This window comes from Mobula hypostoma, chromosome 7 (assembly GCF_963921235.1).
Source record: "Mobula hypostoma chromosome 7, sMobHyp1.1, whole genome shotgun sequence".
In the NCBI taxonomy this organism is placed as follows: Eukaryota; Metazoa; Chordata; class Chondrichthyes; order Myliobatiformes; family Myliobatidae; genus Mobula; species Mobula hypostoma.
In genome coordinates, this window is record NC_086103.1 from 117,165,252 (window position 1) to 117,188,510 (window position 23,259).

General features: G+C 37.3%; 1 protein-coding gene across 18 annotated transcripts in view; it reads right to left on the minus strand.

The window, feature by feature from the left end:
* The window catches only part of cep295 (centrosomal protein 295), a 103,972-nt gene extending 81,098 nt beyond the window's left edge, over positions 1-22,874 (minus strand). For 17 of the 18 annotated variants that reach the window (XR_010018691.1, XR_010018688.1, XR_010018689.1 and 14 more), the window contains exons 1-6: positions 22,800-22,874; positions 20,217-20,338; positions 18,848-19,048; positions 10,831-10,955; positions 2,806-2,899; positions 1,571-1,684 (exon numbers count right to left, since the gene is read on the minus strand). Coding sequence is in view for 11 of the 18 variants with exons in the window: in XM_063053863.1 (XP_062909933.1) it covers positions 1,571-1,684; positions 2,806-2,899; positions 10,831-10,955; positions 18,848-19,048; positions 20,217-20,333 (651 nt within the window). In the remaining 7 variants the exon portion in view is untranslated. The remainder of the gene's footprint in view (positions 1-1,570; positions 1,685-2,805; positions 2,900-10,830; positions 10,956-18,847; positions 19,049-20,216; positions 20,339-22,799) is intronic. The other variant, XM_063053855.1, reaches the window with a different exon arrangement.
* Between the last annotated feature and the right edge of the window lie 385 nt (positions 22,875-23,259).

Here is a 23,259-nt window from a genome sequence, read left to right on the forward strand (position 1 = left end):
AGGATATTGAGTAGCAGGTTATATCCAATGATGTTTATGTTATAGAAAACAGATAACAAATTATAGGCAAGACAACAAAAATAGTACAGATGCACTGCTATTTAAAAAGCTTCATGAATGATATACAAACATTGCAGAGCTCCATATATTTAAAACTGGCAAGAGAGGAAAAGAAACAAAGGTATTGTATTAATAACAAAAAGCGAATGGCAGATATAGTAATGAAGAACGAAACAACAAATAATACAAATAAAAATTACAAAAATGAAGGGAAACATTAAGGCAAGTGATCATCGTATCATTCCAATTCATCCACTTACCTACCTTCTCCCTCATCTATTTCCTGCCAATTTATGCTCCCTCCCTCCCTATCCCACCCACCCCCCCATCTTTTTATTCTGGCTTTTGCCTCCTTCCTTTCCGGTCCTAATAAAGGGTCTCAGCCCAATTCATTTACCTCCATAGACGCTGCCTGGCCTGCTTAGGTCCTCCACCATTTTCAATGACAAGATTACAACAGCATAAGGAAATGACAGAAAAGGAAACATTTAAACGTTTTTTTTTCTGTCTAAGCTTGGTGCTTCGATGAGGAAAATAGAACAGAAATACCAGACTCACATGATCAAGTCCAGGACCCACTCGATGAGAGACAGTGCTTCTATTGTGTCCATTAAGCACATTCCTGCCTTATTACAATTTCCCCCTATCACCACTCTGATCCTACTCCAGATCAGGCATGGATTGTGATCCACTGATCCCAATGGAAATTCCAGATGTGAATGAAGAGACACAGGGGAAAGCATGTTATTTTTCAATGATAATTTTAGTGTAAGGGTCAAAAATATTTTCTTCAACTGTAATATCTTTCTGAATACTGTAACTATTAAAATCACCAGTCATTTTAACAGAAAGCAAAGCACAGTTCCCAGTTTTCCCCTTTGTCAGAAGCTGAAAAGGGAATACTGGCTGCAGAGCTTTTACACGTTATGGAAGACTTTCACCAACACAAGAATGCACAGGGCCATTTGGATAAATTTTCTGCACCCAACCCAATTATTTAAATTGCATTTAAATTATTGAGGAAAAGCAAAATGTTCTACAGGCACACAGCAATGATAAGAATGAGAAATGTGCTGCAGGGGGGTTAAATCGTCTGGGGTAAGAAAGGCAATAGAAGTAACAGAGAGGGTTTAAAGATTAGACCAAAAAGTAATGTAGGATAGGCTTCGTTTCATTTGTCTTGAAAAGACTGGATTAAACCAAGGGCAATCTCTCAAAGACAATAATTTTTGATAGAATTAATAGATTACTAGTAAGCAGTCAAATAGAGAACTCAGGTTAAAAACTCATTACCCTGAGTGTGTTGTTTGCTACCAAAGAAAAAGATACAATTACAGAATGAACAAGTAAGAACAAAGGATCAGAATAATGGCTTCTACTGAATGAATTAGTTAAAGAAAGGTGAACGCTCAAGTAAGCATAAGCACCAACATGGACCAAATATTTAACTGCAGAGCTTTATATTCTCAATTACTATTAAATTACACTCACTTGTATACATATTAGATACCTGTTTTGAGTTCATTTCCCTGTTCACATAAGGCTCAGGCAGATGATAGTGTGTGGCAGAGAAGCTGTCAATATCATACATCTTCACTGTTGGGTATTTTGGAACTTCTAGATCCTATAATTTAAAATTATTATAAAAGTGCCTCAGGAAAATAATTATACAATTGCAATTAGATATCTACAAAAACATGCATCATACTGTTCAAATTACCTCAAATGTCTTTGCTCCAGTCTCTTAAAGACTATAATATCACTTGCAGACAGTCCCTATTAAATCAGTTAACGAGCAGGTACAGTTTCAGACAACCTTATTTAATTTTTTTTTTAAAAAGACACAAGATTCTCTGAATCTACATGCCTGTGATGCTGTTGCAAACAAGATTTTCATTGTGTAGCTCACTGTATTTGTGTATATGGCAATAAATTCAAATTGACCCAAGCAGGCCAAGAAGTCAATGTTGGTGTTAACTGATGTCATCTTAATCATAAACTTTAGTCATGTTGCTTGCAATTATCCATCTGCTCTTATTCTCCCTATCCAAGCCCATTTTCAACAATTCTTCGAAACTAATTTAAGAACTGATGTGTTTTATTGTCATGCAACAGTCATATCCATCAAAATACAAGTTCCCCTGGACATTAGAAGGTCTTGTATAATATTATCTGTAAAAGACCTTCTAAAGTTAAATATTTAATATAACATGTGAAAATTTAACAATTAGAAGCTTCCTATTAAAGAACTAACTACTTTTTCTGTTAAATTGTTACAGTCATCAGTCTTTGAAAAAGCAAACAAGGTGTCAGCACATTTTCAGTGGGTAAACACCATTGATATTACATGCAGAGCGCTAAATTTTTAAAAAAGATAAAATACAAATGATTTCAATTTTACTACACAGGTTGAGTTAAAAATTTCGAATGGTGTTAGATAATTCTGCAATCATCAGCACAAGAAAAGCAAATTTGAAACTAGGCATTTTTAAAATCAATTTTCCAGTGGAACAGTTTGCATCTCCATTTTTCTTAAAACAACAATCTCCTACAATATGTACTGACAAATCTATCCAGTTTGTCAGGACCTAGCATTTAAAAAACTAATAGTATTGTGACTTCAGATTTAATTTGGTATGGATTGTATTTGAATACATGCTTCTCACATAGCAAGATAATAAATTTGCTTCACAATGGACTGTATTTTTAAGTTAATTAAGAAAAATACTTGAAAAAAATACTTACAGCAAAGGGGTTGGTTGGAGGTGGTGGAAGGTGTGCAATTGTTATTGCCCTTTTTTTCTCAATGAGTAGTGCTTTTTTGCGAGTTTTGATATACCTGAATAAAGAAAGGAAAGTCTTTGAAATGCAAACACAGAAGAAGTCTTTTTTTTAAATAGTTTAATAATATATCAAACTTAAAATTCTTTCCAGAACAAATATTTTAATTATTGGTCATTTTTTTTTATTATTGTTACACTCTAAACCCATTTCAAAGTGAAATACCAAAAGTTAACTAAATCAGCAGAGTAGATAATCCAATCAGCAAGAACTACAATACACACATTTGACTCCACATATGTGTGAAAATACTGTGCCCTAGAAGCTGGTTTAAAAAAAGACAAAAGACACTTGCTTATGACTAAAGATGACAGGAAGATCAAGAGAAAGCCATTTCCATTGAAAACACCCTGTTAAAAATTCTAATGTTTATTTCGAGATACAAATGTCAAAAGGCCCTTGCAACCTAATGAGCACATGCCACCCAATTACGCCCATATGATTATTTATCCTAGTAACTGTAGGTCTTTGGACTGTGGGATGAAACTGGAGCACCAGGAGGAAAGCCACATGGTCAAAGAGAACATACAAACTTCTTAAAGACAGTGGCAGGAATTAAACCTAAGTTGTTGGTGCTGTACCAGCATTACGTTAATCTCTATGATACCATGACACGATACTGTAGCGGTTAGCACAATGCTATTACAGCTCGGGGCACTCCAGAATTCTTTCTTTCTTTCTTTTTAAATCTTTTTATTGAATAAGTATACAAAGAGTAAACCATAAAGGCACTAATACACTGTTAGAAATTACAGGACGTATTAATACAGAAGAAAAAATTGATACAAACAGTGCAATTTAAACATAAAATAATATGGTAAAATAATAGTATACTAATTTATATATAAAAATAAATGAATAGAGAAAAGGAAAAAAAAACTCCAAAAAAAGACCCCAAAAAAAAACCCACCGTGCAACTAAACTAAAAGCAAAGCAAAGCAATGGCTAACTTGGAAACAGGTAGAGTTAAAGAACTTAAAATCACGTCCTCAAACCCGACCTCCAATAAAAACAGTTTTAAAAAAAAGGCAAGAAGGGAATATAAATATGGAACAAAAGAGAAAAAAAATTATATTAAATGAAAATATTGAATAAAAGATCTCCAGATCTGTTCAAATTTAAGTGAGGAATCATAAAGATTACTTCTAATTTTCTCCAAATTTAAGCATAATATCGTCTGGGAAACCAAAAAAAGGTAGTTGGAGCATTAGGCTCTTTCCAATGTTGTAAGATACATCTTTTCGCCATTAAAGTAAGAAATGCAATCATTCTACAGGCTGAAGGGGAAAGATTACTGGAAATTTTAGGTAATCCAAAGATAGCAGTAATAGGATGAGGAGAGATATCTATATTCAATACCTTTGAGATAATATTAAAAATGTCTCTCCAAAAAGTTTCCAGAGTAGGACAAGACCAAAACATATGAGTTAAAGAGGCTATCTGCCCCGGACATCTATCACAAAAAGGATTAATATGAGAATAGAAACAAGCTAATTTATCTTTGGACATATGTGCTCTATGAACAACTTTAAATTGAATTAGGGAATGTTTAGCACAGATAGAGGAAGTATTGACTAACTGTAAAATCTGCCCCCAGTCATCCACGGAAATAATAGAACCCAATTCTTGTTCCCAATCTGACCTAACCTATCAAATGGAGCTTTCCTAAGTTTCATAATAATATTATAAATAATAGCCGTTACACCTTTCTGACATGGATTAAGGTTAATTATAGTATCTAAAATATATGTAGGATATAGCATCGGAAAGGAAGAGAGTATAGTACTTAGGAAATTTCTAACTTGGAGATATCTAAAAAAATGTATTCCTGGTAAATTATATTTATTAGATAATTGTTCAAAAGACATAAGGGAACCATCTAAAAATAAATCCAAAAACCGTGAAATACCCTTAGTCTTCCAAATTTGAAACACACGATCCGTGAAAGAGGGAGGAAAAAATATGTTACCTAAAATAGGGATTGCTAGCCCAAATTGGTTGAGATCAAAAAATTTTCTGAATTGAAACCAAATACACAAGGTATATTTAACTATCGGGTTAGAGACCAGTTTGAGGCGTTTCAAATCAAAAGGAAGAGAGGAACCTAAAATAGAGCCAAGTGCATAGCCCTGAGCAGATTGTAATTCCAATACGACCCATTTAGGAATGGATAGTGTATCTTGGTCAAGTAACCAAAATTTCATATGTCGAATATTAATTGCCCAATAATAGAATCTAAAGTTAGGCAATGCTAGACCTCCATCTCTCTTGGCTTTCTGTAAATGTATTTTACCCAATCTTGGGTTTTTATTTTGCCAAATAAATGAAGAAATTTTAGAGTCAACTTTATCAAAAAAAGATTTTGGAACAAAAATCGGTAATGCCTGAAATATATATAAAAATTTTGGCAGAATAAACATCTTAACTGCATTAATACGACCAATCAAAGTTAAATATAATGGAAACCATTTAGATGAAAGTTGAGTAATATGATCAATTAAGGGTAAAAAATTAGTCTTAAATAAATCTTTGTATTTACAAGTAATTTTAATCCCAAGATATGAGAAATAATTATTAATCAATTTAAACGGAAAGTTATGACACAAGGGAAGTTTATTAATCGGAAAAAGTTCACTCTTACTAAGGTTTAATTTATAACCTGAAAAAAGACTAAATTGTGCTAATAAATCTAAAGCAGCAGGGATAGATTTTTGAGGATTAGAAATAAAAGTAAGTCATCAGCATAGAGTGATATTTTATGGGACTTTAAGCCCCGAGTTATCCCAATAATATTTGGAGATTCTCGAATGGCAATTGCAAGAGGTTCTAATGCAATATCAAATAATAAAGGACTAAGAGGACAACCTTGTTGAGTACCTCAAAAAAGAGGGAAAAAAGGTGAGCTTAAAGAGTTGGTACGGACCGAGGCCATAGGAGAATGATATAAGTTTAATCCAGGATATAAATTTCAAGCTAAAATTAAACATTTCAAGCACCTTAAATAAGTAAGGCCATTCTACTCTATCAAAAGCTTTTTCAGCATCTAAAGAGATAACACACTCAGGAACATTTCGTGAGGGGATATAAACAATATTTAACAGTGTGCGAATGTTATAGAAAGAGTAACAACCTTTAATAAAACCCGTTTGGTCTTCCAAAGTAATAAAAGGGAGTACTTTTTCTAATCTGTTTGCTAATAATTTAGAAAAAATTTTAGAATCAACATTTAATAAAGATATTGGTCTATAAGATGCACATTGAGCAGGATCTTTATCCTTCTTTAATATTAGAGAGATTGACACTCCACAAAAGGATTCGGGAAGTTTACCAAGTTTTAATGAAGCCTCCAAAATCCTACAGACCAAGGGATTAATGAAGGTGCAAAAAACTTATAAAACTCCACGGTAAATCCATCAGGGCCAGGAGCTTTCCCCAGGTTCATAGAGGAAATAACATTCTTAATCTCATCAGTAGTAATGGGAGTATCAAGCATAGAAGACATATCCTGTGAAATCTCAAGGAAATCTAGGTTATCTAAAAAGTCATTCATATATTTAGAGTCTCATAAAGACTCAGATTGATATAAGGAAGAATAAAAATCAAAGAAGGTTTGATTGATCTCCACATGATCAAATATCAGTCGATCATTTTGATTATAAATCTGATTAATTTGAGATTTAGTATAATTAGACTTCAGTTGGTTAGCCAACAGTTTACCAACTTTGTCACTGTGTACATAAAATTCACTTCTTGTTTTCTTTAATTGGTTTACAATCGAGGACGAAAGTAATAAGCTGTGCTCCATTTGAAGTTCAGTTCTTTGTTTATACAGCTCCTCAGAGGGAGCTGTAACATATTTCTTATCAATTTCCTTAATCTTGTCCACAATTACCAACTCCTCCTGCTTCAACTTCTTCCTCAAAGCAGAATACGAGATAATCTGACCACGAATATAAGCTTTAAAAGTATCCCAAAGAATGTTCACAGAAATATCCTCTGTGTAGTTGATTGTAAAAAAGAAATCAATCTGTTCATTCATAAAGTTAACAAAATCCCAGTCCTGAAGCAGCAACGAATTAAGACGCCATTATCTACTATTTTGTGTATTGACCTGAATTTTAATAGAAAGCTTAAGTGGAGCATGATCCGAAATGGTTATAGAATCATAATCACATTTAATCACTGAAGAGATAAGCCGAGAGTCAATAAAAAAATAATCAATTCTTGAATAGGAATGGTGAACATGTGAAAAAAAAGAAAAATCTTTTTCCTGAGGATGCAAAAAACGCCAAATGTCCGTCGACCCAGAATCAGAGAGGAATGAGTTAATCAAAGTTGCAGATTTATTGGGTAAGGTCCGTAGAGGAGCCGAACGGTCCAAAACTGGATATAAGCAAGTATTAAGATCTCCGCCCCAGATCAATGAAAACTCATTCAAATTCGGGAACCGACTAAATAATGATTTATAAAATTCCGGACAGTCCATATTGGGAGCATAAACGTTAACCAAAACTACCTTTTTATTGAATAATAGACCACTAACCAGTAGAAGTCTACCATTCGGATCAGAGATAATATCATGTTGTACAAAAGTAACTGAGGAGTCTATAAAAATAGAGACGCCTCGAATCTTAGCGTTAGAATTGGAATGAAACTGTTGTCCCTTCCAGAATTTAAAAAAACATAGTCTGTCCCCCCCTCCGCACATGGGTCTCTTGTAAAAATAGAACATGTGCTTTAAGTCTCCGGAATACTTTGAAAACTTTTTTCCTTTTAATAGGATGATTAAGACCATTAGTATTCCAGGAGACAAAATTAATAATAGACTCCATAAACCCTAAAGTCAACCCGCAAAAAAGAGGATTGATGATAGGTTCGACCCACGAACCAGGAAAGGGAACAGAACAAACCAGAGATAACGGGTAGGAGAACGCAACCAATGCTTCAGTAATGTAAATAGCCCAAGAAGAAAAAAACTAAAACATGAAGCCCCTCCCACCACCCCCACCCCATGACCCCAAGGCTAAATCCAAAGCAGTCCCGCCAGAAAGAAGCACTAGAACTACCCCCATGACTTCCGATAGACGCTCACTAAAAAGTGTAAATATAAAAAGATCAGCTAGTTATAAAACAGTAAAAGAATAAAAAAAAAGTAGAACAGTTAAGACAAACACGATATAAAACAGAGAAAAAGCCAGAAAATATAAAGAAAACCGTAACAGACCACAGACCCTATGATAACTAAAAAAAAGAAACAAAATTATTAATATAAAACTAGTTAGGAAAACCTACAGAAAAAAGTACATTTAAAGACTACGAAATTTAAGGCCTCAAAGGAAATACACGAAATGATGCTGAGGGAATAACCACCCAGAATCCCCAAGGAAAAAGAAAGGAATGACACAGTTAGAAAGAAAGTTTGGTAACCATATTAAATAATCAAAAATAAAATTTTCTGCCCATATAAAGCAACCAAAAATTAAACCCGACAGATTCACAACCTCCGATCAAACGGAGATAATTAAAAATTACGATTAAGATGTTGAAGGTGAAAATTGATCCAGATAACTCTGGGCATCCGATGGAGATTCAAAAAAACGAAGGGCTCCGTCAGGCGTACGAATCCTTAAACGCGCAGGGTAAAGCAGCACTGGTTTTAAATCCATCTTGTAGAGTTCCGACATCACAGATCTGTAACGAACCCGGTGATCCCGAATCTGTTTGCTGAAGTCCTCCACGAATCAGAACTGAAGATCCAAAAAATCAATATAACCTTTAGATCGAACAAATCGAAGCAGTTTCTCCTTGTCTTGAAAGTAATGAAAACGTAAAATGACATGTCGAGGTTTATCTGACTTAGACGAATATGATGGAACTCTGTGAGCCCGATCCAATAACGGTGGTTGGTCAGGAAATACGGTAGGAAATGCATCTTTTAAAAGTTGAGAAAAAAAACTTTATAGGTTTGTCAGATTCAACAGCTTCACGAACACCAATAATTCAAATATTCTGCCGTCGCATTCTGGATTCTAAGTCAGAGTTTTTAAAAGTCAGAAAGTCCAGTTTTTTCTTCATTGAAGTAATTGTTTCTTCAATTTTCTCCATCTTGAGTTCATTTTGTTGCGTGGATTTTAGAAGATTAGATATAGCCGACTGATGTTCCATGATAGATGTTTGCATTTTATCGATTGAATCCGCAATTTTCTGGAAATTAATTGAAATTTCCGCACAAATCAGCTCCGTTATAGAGGTTGAAATTTCCCTTTGAATTAGATCCGATATAGCTTTCAGAGTCAACGGTGGTTCAGTCAGAGGGAGATCGGTACCTTTCGGTCTAACCGGAGGTTTGCCGTCTTTCCCATTTTTTCCATTCTTGGACATAGCAGACCTTAAAAGCATCCAAATATCAAAAAGCCCAATTTGTTTCAGATTATTGTAAAAGTCGATGCCTTAATGGTTAGTTAAATATAGCTGATCATAAGAAAAAAAACTCAGAGGTAATGGAGCAAGTCAAGAGCACGACTTCACTCCATGAGCTCTACCGGAAGTCTCCGGCACTCCAGAATTCAAAGTTCAATTTCATGTGTAAGGAGTTGTAAGTTCTCCTCAATACTGTCTGAGCTTCCTCCCATATTCCAAAGATGTTAGGGGGTTGATTGGTGATAGTAAATTGTCCTGTGATTAGGCTACGGTTAAATAGGTGGGTTGCTGCCTGGTGCACTCATTGAACCGGAAAGGCCTATTCCGCACAGAACCTCTAAATAAAATCTCTTTCCTTTTTCAGCAGTTCAGGCATGATGGGGAGGGGAAGGGAGGGTCTAATCACTTCAGTTTAACAAATCATTTAGTAGAATTACAGTACATGAGAGACACAGAGAGTTTATGTACTCATGGGGGGGGGGGGTTTAGGGAGAGAAAGTGAACATGCACACACCTTTGATAGCACCTGCCTCAAATTCTACCCTGAACAAGGGCTGTGAATGCTGCAGATTTCAAACTGTAACATTCTTAACAAACAGGCTAAGAGCAGCATAGGCATTAGTATCCTACTCAGAACGCTGCTGGAAAGTATAACCAAAATTTCTGCCTAAGGTAGATGGATGCCTTCTTTACTTCCAAACATTAATGATCACTGCTTCCATCTTGTCCTTACTGTTCATTTCTAAGCCAGCACTACCTGTCTCAAAATCATCATTTTCATTATTTGTAAAACAAAATTACACTTTGACTCATTGAGCTGCTCCTTCATGGCTTTTGCCAACTTTCATCTGCTGGACCTCCATTATTTCCTCATAGGATTTCATGCAGATGAAAATGACTATCACCTTCAAATGGCAAACCCCCACCACCCCAAATTAATCTGTCCAAACCTCTCTTACATACTGGTTCCTTCCCTAATAAGCCTTTCTGTACTGCAGCAGACTGGAAATAGTCAAATCTACCATGAACAATGTTTCAATTTATTCACAGCATCTTACATTTACATCTTTATTTAGCAGATTATTGCACAAAAGTTAATGTTCCAACCAAACACAAGCACAGTTACAAAGAGCTGAACTTAGCTGAAAACCCTGCCTCGTCACTGCAGTGATGTACAATGGAATTACCATTAATTCCAACCATATTAAAAAATATGAAAAGCAAGAAATGTTCTACTAAAAGTGTTACAATGATTTATTTCAATTATTTCAATGATTGGAGCTCTGGGATTCTCACCCATACCTCTTTACATACATACCACAATCCTAAAGCACAAAAGAAATATAAAAGTCAAAAGTATGTGGAGATACATCACTGTATTATTCAGTACATTAATTATCTTAAAAGATTTTAGTCAGAATATTTGAGATTTGAGATTGATACACATAAGAAAAGTGTCGACAGAAATGCACACTTTAATGCACAGCATTTATAGAAGCAAAAGCAAACCTGGTTTGAACTTCATGTTCTTTTTCTCTTTGCTGCTTCAACTCCCTTAATGCTTCTCTATGTCTTTTCTCAGCCTTTTCTCTGTTAACTGCTGCCTGTTTTGATTGAATTTTCAAGTCTGGCTCCTTCAAAGAAAATATATTTTAAGAAAAAAAATAGAGGAAGACATACATTCTCTGTGGTGAGAATCAATAATATACAAAAACCAAAGATGAAGATTAAGAAATTAATTTTAATTAAGAATATAACTGAAAACCATCATATACAGACGATATCTTCCTGGTAGAAAAATATGTATAAATGTTAGAAAGCAGTTAGAATTTTAAGAATGATAAAAAAAATTGAATGACAGAGAAGACAGAATTTATTCCTCAGTCTTCAGTTTCTGAGGACAATTAATTCGTCTGCAACTTGATAAGTAACTTGATAAACTAAAATAAAAACATACGTTTGGAAATTTCTTGAAGCTTGAGTATCCTTTCTAAGCAAGAAATCCTTTGCAGGTTAGAAAGATTTTGCAAGTTCACAATCCTCTGTGAGCTTTCAATCTATGTCAAGAATTATTAATCCAAATTAAATGTGGATCACTAAACACAAAATAAACTGTTTTAAACCCACCATGAGCTGGAAGTATCCCCTCCTTGGTACTGAAGGGGTACACACCATTCAAAATAGTGATTATTTTGAATGGGCTGGCCAGGATGTTGGTGGGGGTGGGGAAAAGAGAAGCCACTTTGGGTAAAGAGGAGCTGACCTGGCTGTAGACAGTGTTGATGCCCGTTACTCAGAAGCATCAATGTTGGTGCACTACAAGCATGGGAGATTGTCTCGGACATTTCACATGCAATCACAAGATTCTGTTGGCAGTGATAATGCACGTTGCTGCAGGCCTGTTACCCTTGTCTGGTGGAGGGCCTGATGACATGGGAGCTGTGCAGCCTCAGTTGTAGCAGGGACTAGGTCTCAAGCCTCAGGCCTGCCTGCAGCTGCAAACCAAGTGAAAGATGTAGAAGTGTTACAGCATGGCATCTTCACTCGGCTGGGGCCGAGTCTTGCCCATCGGTGCTGCCCTCCCACAGACGAGCAGTGCAATGACAGGCTGGATTGCATGCACCTGCACATCGCCAGGAGAATGCACCCTTGATTGCTGGACATTGTTACTCAGGGTCTTGGACTATCTGTTCTTTTTGAGTGAATGTGCTTCTTTGCTCGTTATTTTGAATAATGTACTCACTATTTTGAATGTTTGTTTGCTATTTTGAATGTCTTGCACTTTGGCAAAAGGGAAAGCTGTCTTGTTTAGCGGCATCTATGTATGGTTTGAATGCTAAATAAACTTGATTTGATTTATTGACAGGTAGACTTTGCTGTGGAAACTGAACAGTAAGATAAATGTAGTCTTTGAATTATAGGTTGATACAGTACAATCTCCCTAAAGTGAAGGTACTCATTGATACACATCAGATAGGGCTTATAGTCTTGACTTATGCTTAAGAGTTTGCATATGGTATATTCAATGTCATCACAGTCCCAAAAAGTGAAGTCAAATAGACAAGAATTACATCACCAAATGAGAGAAGAAAAATTAAGTACAACACAGAAGCAAAGTGGTATTATTGACACATTAAGATTGAGGAGGAGGTAATGCAGGGTCTTCTGAAAAGCATTAAGGTGTGCAAGTTCCTAGGTCCTGATAGCACATAATCGCAGAACATTGAAAGCAGCAAGTGATGAGATTGCTTGAACTCTGACAAAGGCGAGGTCCCAGAGGCCTGAAGAGTAGCAAATGTTGCTACTTATTTCAAGGAAAGGAGAGATAATCCAGGTACAGGTTTCCCCCGCTATCTGAATGTAGAGAATGCAGGCTTGTTACCGGAATGGCGTAAAGCGAAGAAGCAATTACCATTAATTTATAAGGGAAAATTTTTTGAGCGTTACCAGACCCAAAAAATAACCTACCAAATCATACCAAATAGCACATAAAACCTAAAATAACACTAACATGTAGTAAAAGCAGGAATGATATGATAAATACACAGCCTATATAAAGTAGAAATAATATACGTGCAGTGTAGTTTCACTTAACAGAATTGGAAAGTTTGAGCCAAAACCGATTTGTCGAAAAAAAAATTGGCACGTACACGCATGTGCACATCATGCATTTGCACGTACACGCACATCACGCATGCACACATACACGCATTCACACATCATGCATGCGCACACACCTGCCCACGCAAGGCTTCATGGCCATGGTAGTCTTTCTCAGGGTAAACACAAGTTTAAAGTGAGCATTTTTTTGTAAGAGCGAAAATCCTCTTTCGAGGATTAACGAAAACAGGTACTAATGTAGGTCTTTCGTAAAAGCGAAATGTCGTAAAGAGAACACTCGGAAAGCAGGGGACACCTGTAATTATCAATCAGGGAGCCTCAGGGCAGTGACAGATAAGCTACTAGAGAGGACAGTGAAGGACAGGATTTATACACAATTGGAAAGGCATGGCCTGCTTAGCAACAGTCAGCGTGGCTTTATGCGGGGCAAGTCGCACCTAACAAACTTAAGTTTTTTGAGAAGGTGATTACAGGAACTAGATGAGGATAAGGCAATGGATAATATCTACTATACATGGACTTTAAGGCATTTGATAACGTCCCTCATGGTAGAAAGTAAAGATGAATGGGATCCAGGGTGAATTGCGAGTTTGAATTCAGGACTAGCTTGGCCATAGAGATCAGAATAGGGGTGAAAGCCTGATATTCTGGCTGGAGGCCCATGACCAGTGGTGCTCCAAAAGGATCAGTGTAGGGGCCCTTGTTGTTTATTATATACATCAATGATTTGGATGAAAATGTAGATCAGATGATAGCAAGTATACAGATGACACCAAGACTGGAGGGGTTATGGACAGTGTAAAGGACAAAGAAACAGAGGCATATAGATCAGTTACAGACATGGGCAGAAAAGTGGCAGATGGAGGATATGGTTTTAATAATAAGAAAGTAAAGTTACTAAGATAAGTACAAAAGTGGCAGGTATCTGGAATAGGCTACTAGGGGTGATCGTGGAATCAGGCAGTATGGTTGATTTTAAATGGCTTTTGATAGACCAATGAATATGAAGCGATATGATTGATACAAAAGGACATGTAATATAAATTGACACAACATCATAGCCAAATGACCTATCCATTACTATACTGTTGAAAGATTTTGGATAGGCATAAATACAAACCCCATTTCCAGAAAAGTTGGGATATTTTCCAAAATGCAATAAAAACAAAAATCTGTGATATGTTAATTCACGTGAACCTTTATTTAACTGAAAAAAGTACAAAGAAAAGATTTTCAATAGTTTTACTGACCAATTTAATTATATTTTGTAAACATACACAAATTTAGAATTTGATGGCTGCAACACACTCAACAAAAGTTGGGACAGAGTTAAAATAAGATTGCAAAGTGCACAGAATATTCAAGTAACACCGGTTTGGAAGACTCCACATTAAGCAGGCTAATTGGTAGCAGGTGAGGTATCATGACTGGGTATAAAAGCAGCATCCATCAAAGGCTCAGTCTTTGCAAGCAAGGATGGGTCATGGCTCACCCCTTTGTGCCAAAATTCGAGAGAGAATTGTTAGTCAGTTCAAAAGTAACATTTCTCAATGCAAGATTGCAGAGAATTTAGGTCTTTCAACATCTACAGTACATAATATTGTGAAAAGATTCAGAGAATTCAGAGACATCTCAGTGCGTAAAGGGCAAGGTCAGAAACCACTGTTGAATGCGCATGATCTTTGAGCCCTCAGGCGGCACTGTCTAAGAAACCGTCATGCTACTGTGACAATTATAGCCACCTGGGCTCGGGAGTACTTTGGAAAACCATTGTCACTCAACGCAGTCCGTCGCTGCATCCAGAAATGCAACTTGCAACTATATTACGCAAGAAGGAAGCCATACATCAACTCTATGCAGAAACACCAGCGAGTTCTCTGGGCCTGAGCTCATCTCAGATGGACCGAAAGACTGTGGAACCGTGTGCTGTGGTCAGATGAGTCCACATTTCAGCTAGTTTTTGGAAAAAACGGGCGTCGAGTTCTCCATGCCAAAGATGAAAACAACCATCCAGATTGTTGTCAGCGAAAGCTGCAAAAGCCAGCATCTGTGATGGTATGGGGGTGCATCAGTGCCCACGGCATGGGTGAGCTGCATGTATGTGAAGGTACCATTGACTCTGAGGCGTATATTAGGATTTTAGAGACATATGTTGCCATCAAGGCGACGTCTCTTCCTGGGACGTCCATGCTTATTTCAGCAGGACAATGCCAGACCACATTCTGCACGGGCTACAACAGCGTGGCTTTGTAGACACAGGGTGCATGTGCTTGACTGGCCTGCTGCCAGTCCAGATCTATCTCCTGTTGAAAATGTATGGCGCATCATGAAGAGGAGAATCAGACAACGGAGACCACGGACTGTTGAGCAGCTGAAGTCTTATATCAAGCAAGAATGGACAAAATTTCCAATTGCAAATCTACTACAATTAGTATCCTCGTTCCAAAACGATTAAGAAGTGTTATTAAAAGGAAAGGTGATGTAACACAATGGTAAACATGCCTCTGTCCCAACTTTTGTTGAGTGTGTTGCAGCTATCAAATTCTAAATTTGTGTATGTTTACAAAATATAATTAAGTTGGTCAGTAAAACTACTGAAAATCTTTTCTTTGTACTTTTGTCAGTTAAATAAAGGTTCACGTGAATTAACATATCACAGATTTTTGTTTTTACTGCATTTTGGAAAATATCCCAATTTTTCTGGAAATGGGGTTTGTAACAGCCAAGACTGTGATATGTATTGAAACCAATCATTGTAGAAAGAATAGAAATTAGGAAGTTTCAGATAAACTTAAAGAGTAGGCCCTCAAGAAAAAAAAACATTAGAATTTATTTTTCTGGGGGGAAAAATAGATTTAAGATATGTGACCAGACAGAGTGAAGAGAATGAAATGTTAACCTTGCGAATGTGCTGTGGCTTGTCAAGAGACTTGGAGTACAAGTCTTAAATGCAAGCTACTAATGCATCACATAAAATACCCCAGTGACTAAAATATGGAAACTTAGTAGCACAACAGTTTTAGAAACTGGCATTGATGCATTTACACAGTTGATTGAATGAGAGCAGAAAAAAAATGCTTTGTTGGATTAAAGTTATCAAAAAAAGATGAGGAAGTTCATGTGGATCATAAACCTAAAGACCCAAACATTCTCAATACAGATGAAGGATCATTTCCCTGCACAAATGTTGCCTAACCTGCAAAGTTCCTCCAGCATCTCGTTTAATGCGCTCTGTATCTCACTCTCACATCTAAACTTGCAAGTAAGGTTCAACAAATTATAAAGGAAGCCAATGCGCAGCTAGGTAGATAGCGAAAGAAAATGACCATTTGACCAGTCTGATGACAAGTTTTACAAGAGCTGCAAAACAGCAATGTTTCTACTGGCATCAGAATGTTTCTGATGAGACAGATCAGCAGAGCACATTACTTAAAATCAAGGTAAAGATGCTGGCATGAACACAACAAAAAAATTCAAGAGGGAATGAAAATGTTAGGTTGAGAAACTGGGGTTATTTAGCTTGTAGTAAAAAGGGGAGATTTGAAAGTGATATGTCAGTGACAAGTGTAGGCAAAGAAGTGCTGTTCCCACTGGCTGATGATAAAGGGATTAGAGATTCCAGATTCTGAGCAAAACAGTGTCAGGGAACGTGAGGAAAGATCTTCCTTTCCCCCATATAGTAAGTGGTAATTACTTGGAACCCATTGCTTAGAAGGGTGGTAAAAGTGCAGACAATAAATTTGTTGAAAAGAAAAATTAATAGATACTTGAGGGAAATAATTTGTAAAGTTACAGGAATAGAACAGGAGAATGTTTTTGGACCTCCCCTCCATAGACACTATCTATACTTCATGCTCCTCAGTAAAGCAGCCATTATAATCAAAGAGATTTCTCACTGCAGGTATTCTCTTCTTTCCTCTCCCATTGGGCAGAAGATGCAAAAGTCTGAAAGCACATACCACTCTGGGACATCTTCTCACCCACTGTTATAACACTGAACAGTTCCTAGTTCTCCTGACCTCACAATCCCACCTCATTATGATTGCACCTTGCACCTGATTGTCTACCTACACTGTACTTTGCAGAATAATGTGTTACAATTACAGACATTGTTTTACCCTGCATTACCTCTATGCACTGTTGCAATTAATTGATTTGCATGGCACTTGACAGCAACTCCTTTGAGCTTATCTGCAGAAATAGCTTAATGTCTTTCATCTTTCTCTTCAAGGTGGATGGGGTTCTGTTGAAGACCCTGACCTACAGCAATGCTCAAACTTTGGTTCTTTGCAGCGGTGGGACCTGCTCCCGGGGCTCGTCAACCAGCTGTTTCATCAATCGGCGCCTTTGGGCTTCCAAGGCTTTGCAGCCCTGGGGACAAGCCAATTCTATGCCAGTGCTGCCGACAGAAGCAACGCTGGAGAAAACGGAACATCAGATCAGTTATCAGGGGCTCTGTACACTGCAAATTGCATGTTCATTCGCTTTCTCTCATTGGTCAGGGAAGAGTTTGTTGCTAATTCTTGAGTCAGAGAACTCAGTGGGAAAAAAAGCAACATGGCAGGCTTTAACACCATAAATCAGTGAGTTGTTGGTCTCCCTCCTCACTGTGAAAGGGGGACAACTCTGAACCTTTATTAGGGAGAGAGAGAGAGAGAGCCTGTGGTATGTCAAATTGTCAGATAAACAATTAGTTTTTGTTGTACTGCAGATCATGGCCCTTCTTGGGGGCTTTGCTATTACTTGATTGGTAGGTGGAGGGTTCGGATGCTTTTTCTTGCTAAAGTGGGGGAGGGAAGGGTCATTGCTTTTCTGCTGCTTGTGCGTGGGGGGTGGAGCAGGGAGTAGGGGGGCTTTAGGGTTCTAACGTTTTTACTGTCACTCATTCTTTGGGACACTTCTGTTTTCATGGATGTCTGCAAAGAACAAGAATTCTAGGTTGTATATTGTATACATTCTCTGATATTAAATGGTACTACTGAATGATTAAACTATTGATTGGTATGCAAGACAAGTTTTACACTATATCTCAGTACATGTGACAGCAACAAGCCAATTTACCGTCCTTGTAAATCTCCTCTGTACACTTTACATTTTAATATTTTTCCTAAAGCAGGGTGATCAAAACTGAAGACATTCCAAATGCAGCTTCATCAATATCTTTTATAACTGCAACATAACAACTCAATTTCTACACTCAGTGCCCTGACCATTGAAGGCTAGCATGCCAAAAGCCTTCTGTACCACCCTGTCTAACTGCGATGGCAGTTTCATGAAACTATTGTACTTGTACTCAAAGTTCTCTCTGGTCTGCAATATTTCTTGGGCCTTACTATTCACTCTTAAAGTCCTACCTTCATGTCTTCTCAAATTGCAACACCTCACACAAATCTCAATTAATCTTCACTTTCCATTCTTCGGCCTACTTCACCAATTGTCTCTGTAAATCTTGATAACCATCTTCACATCACGACTTATTTTAGTATTCTCTACAAACCTACTAACCAGGCCTTTATGTTTGCATTCATATTTTTGAGATGTGGGAGGAGTAAAAGAGTGTGTCTCTGGAGATAGGTCAGCACAAGGAGGAGTGATTAAAATTTTAAGTCCCATATCAAAAAAGCAGGAAGCAGCACTACACTTAGGTTAACGTGTCCTCGTGCATAAAGCTTTCATAAACCAATGGTTCCTTTACAAGACAAAACCTTTTTATTTGCGACTACTTAAGGGAAGAAACACATGACTTTAGCCATTTATTCTGATTTGAGATAACTGCTTAATGCACCGGATGTATTCACATTCACCAGTCATTCATCAGCATTTGGAAAATGCCAAAATGTCAAACCAACTTCTGCAGACTGCTTGTGAAATTAGCTCTAAATAAAAGACAAAGGAAGTTACTTACATTTTCTTGAGCTTGTCTGTGGCCTTCACCAACTGCCTTTAAACTACTAAGATACAACTTCTCTAGACACTTTGTTTTTTCGCCTTGTGCCAATTGCCATTCAGCCTTCAACTCATTTGCCAGTTGCTCAAGTTGTTGATTACGACACTGCTTTACTTTTTCCCGGATCTGCTCAGCAATGAAACGCTCCTGTTCTCTGACCTGCATCATAAATAATGTAGCAGCTTAAAAGGTAATCATTTTAGCTATAGTCACAATATATGTCTGTTCATTACATGAAAACACAACCAAGACCATTAAGCTAAGTGGTATAGTACATTGGAACACTATTGCATTGGATCACTAGAGAAGATAATTCTCAATTATATATTTTCTTTCACTTCTTCAGAACCAGCCCAAAACAAAAGCACAATGGAAATACATTTACAACTGCTACAAAAACAAGAGATTTGGCAAATGCTGGAAATCTTGAGCAAGGCACACAGGCAGGGAATAAATAATTGACATTTCAGGGGAAGACCTTTAATTTCCTTCCACAGATGCTGCCTCCCTTGCTGAATCCCTCCAGCATTTTGTGTGTGCTACAACTGCTACAAGCTTTAAATGCAGAAATCTTGCAATTATCAAGCTTTTATCTGGTACCATAACCAGCCACAAAATTAACACTAAGCATCTTTTCACATAGGCTAAAATTCAAAATAAGTTTTATTTCAAGTTTGTTGTCAATTAACCATACACATGAACACAGTTAAATGAAACAGCGTTCCTCTGGGGCCAAGGTACTAAACATAGAACCAACAGTTACACACAGCACATATAGTAAATACAATTATGATGGCAGAAAAAAGTTACAAAAAATATTTTAACATAATGTAGCCCAAGTCCCTGAGCATCATGGCCTGTAGAATGATGGCACATGGATGTTGACCCGGAGACATGTTTCTGCAAGAATAGCCTGCAGCAGTTCCAAATATTACACAGTGCAAAGGCTACCCAGCTTGTCTTCCTGGGAGCAACCACAGGAAGGCAACACCAACAAAAGGGGCTAGCCTTCAAACCAGTATAGAATCCAACAGCACATAGCTGGTAACTACGAGCCAACAACGGGCTTAACTGAAAATGGCCTTAGACGTTGAATAAGAGCATTAAAGACAGTTTTTACTGCTGATTTCAAATCTGGATTTCACAGTCCCATCCTTGCAAGCTTTATTAAATACAAAACACATACATTTAAAGAGAAAATTATTATTTTTAATAACCCTAAAATGCATCACAAAAAGGACCAAATATAGAAATATTGCCATTATTCTCCATTTTATTTGAAAAGATTAGTGATTTCTAACAGATTGGCATCCCTAATTGATCATACCTGTTTTATTCTTAACCTCCTTCGCCTCTCATGCTCTTCCTTTATCAAAAGTGCTTCTTCATTTGGACTTAGACGAAAGCCACTCAACTTGGCCACTTTTCTTTTCATCTTTCTCATATCTACTGGAAAAATATCTAGAAATAAATTTCTGTTTCTCGTTATTTGAATAGTTTATGTACAAAATATCAACCACAGATTGAATGTTTTCACACAACAGATTCAATGGCATTTAGCTTAAAATTTTATTACAACATAGGGCAATTCCTTCAAGAAACAAGGACATATTTCCCCTCAAATGCAATTAATTCAGTCTCAATTTTCTTTCATACAAATCAATCACAATTTGAAATATTTATCTAAAAGGAGTTAAGCACTATGTGAAGATAAGGAAAGGTGTTAAGGACACAGCCTTATGGAAATACTGCTGGTGATTTTTTTTCCTTGTGTTCTACAATATGGTCACCCAATTGGTTACTTGGTTTTTACAAAGTAATGGGGATCATGTTGTGGGCACAGAATGCAGGTAAATTGCTGCTTTATGTGGAGGGTGGTTTGTGAGGATGAAAGGAGTTAACAGAACAGCTATTGGTTTCCTATAGTTGAATGGAAAGGTGCTTTGATAAATGAGATTACAGTGATCCCTGTGGCATACCTTTTATAAATAGATCTCCAATCCAAAAATCACCCATTTTTCACAACTTTCCGTTAGTGAGTCAATCTCTTTCTCTCCTCCAGAACAGTAATGTATCACTCTTAACCCCATGCTCTTATGTGTGTAACCCTACCCAAAGGCTTTTGAAAATCCAAATATCCTGCTATTACCAAACATTTTCACCAATGGCTGTCATGCTAACTGGCTTATAGTTTCCTGCCAAATGTCTTTTTTTTATTTGGAACAATGTTATCATTTGTCTATACTCTGGGAATTTCAAAATACAAGGAATTTTTCAAAAACAAAGCTTTATAAACATAAATCTGTCTGTCTTGGTAGTTAACTAATCAAAGCTTCCATTCTCAGCAACTTGACTAAACAGCTCTATTTTGTCCTGCAATACTGATGGCAGGCTGATATGCTGACAAAATAAAATAGAAAATTCTGGGGATACTCAAATTAGGTAGCATCTGTGGAGAGAGCTGATTTACATCGACCTTCATCAAAGCCTTAAACATTCCCTCTTCATTGTTGTTGCCAATTGTTGACCTGTTTACTTTTTTTTTGGAGGGGGAGGGACAAGGACAAAAACTATTATCTTCCCCACTAGTATTTTTTTCTTACTGATATGGATATGAAGCATGCAAAGTCAACAATCTTGGTCAAATATCATCAGTCAGCACTTATACATTTCATAGCAAATGATGTGGAAGAATAACCAAATGGATTAATAGCACAATGGAATGATTTTCAGGGAAAGAAATATTACAAATTAATCCCGACCTTAACTCTCGCTTGCATTGGTATTTTAATTTACTTCTTTTCAGTGTATGCACAGATGAAACAAAGATTAGATTTATTTTTTGATACTGAGAATTTAAAATATCTGAAATCAAATCAGTAGATCAACTAATGCAACGATTTTTTTGAAACACAAAGGTCAAAATAGCCTGAGCTGGAACTTGGAATTCAATGCTGTTAGAAAATCAATAGGGGCTTACAAATAAAGCACAGGCTCAGAAAAAGAGCAAGGCAGGGGTTGATGATCAAGAATGGGAATGCATACCCAAAGCAAAGAAAATGTTACACACAAACAACAGGAATTCTGCAGATGCTGGAAATTCAAGCAACATACATCAAAGTTGCTGGTGAACGCAGCAGGCCAAGCAGCATCTGTAGGAAGAGGTGCAGTCGACGTTTCAGGCCGAGACCCTTCGTCAGGACTAACTGAAGGAAGAGTGAGTAAGGGATTTGAAAGTTGGAGGGGGAGGGGTAGATGCAAAATGATAGGAGAAGACAGGAGGGGGAGGGATGGAGCCGAGAGCTGGACAGGTGATAGGCAAAAGGGGATACAAGAGGATCATGGGACAGGAGGTCTGGGAAGAAAGACAAGGTGGGGGGGGACCCAGAGGATGGGCAAGAGGTATATTCAGAGGGACAGAGGGAGAAAAAGGAGAGTGAGAGAAAGAATGTGTGCATAAAAATGAGTAACAGATCCACTTCTCCCAAAAACCGTAAAAAAAAATTCTGTATTAGAAACAAAACGTTGGGTCACAGAAGGGAGAAGCTGTGTAATCACTTTACCAAGATCAGACTTACATCTACGTGTAAACTTAAGACTGGAAGCGTTTCTAACACCAGTCACTCAAGTTAACCACGGGCCCAGAACTGATCCTCTCGTTCTCTACTCTATTCTTCCTTTCACTGTCAAGCTAAGAACGGGGGGAGGGGGGGGGTTTAAAATCATTCGTTCCTTTGATTTTATTGTTGCAAGAGACACCATCACACCGGACAGCATCGTGGACACGCCGCCTCAACATAAGGAATACAGTCAGTTTAGCCTACGTGTCGCTAGAATTTTTACAGAACAATCTATAGGAAGCCTACGCGCACAATGCTTTATTAATTTTAGTACACGTCGAAGAACCAACCTCCATCCAGCAAAAACTCCCCGATTTAAAATTCGACCCCAGCCGTCGCTCGCCGCCATTTAATAACGACCATGGCTTAATGACATCATTTCCGTGATTTAAAATAAGTGCAAGAAAGCGTGTGTCGCGCCGCAGCGGGTCCCATAGCAACCGGAAGCATCTGGAAGAATCTGTGGAATAAAAAACAGGAGGTTTTTTTTTGAAAGAAATATCCACGCTCCACCTTGACAGTGTAGGCAGAGAAAGCATAAGTCATCAAGTTACAAGTTGTGGCGGAACCTGCTTCTATATGCTTTCAGTACACCATGGATAATCGAATTTGACTTTCTAATGAATCAGTATTATTTACCACTGCGGTGGTATCATACAGCACAATGGAAGGAATGGAGATACAACTCCTCCGTAAGCATAGTACAATTTGCGTTATTTTAACACTGCAGAGAGCAATGAGATTGGTGTA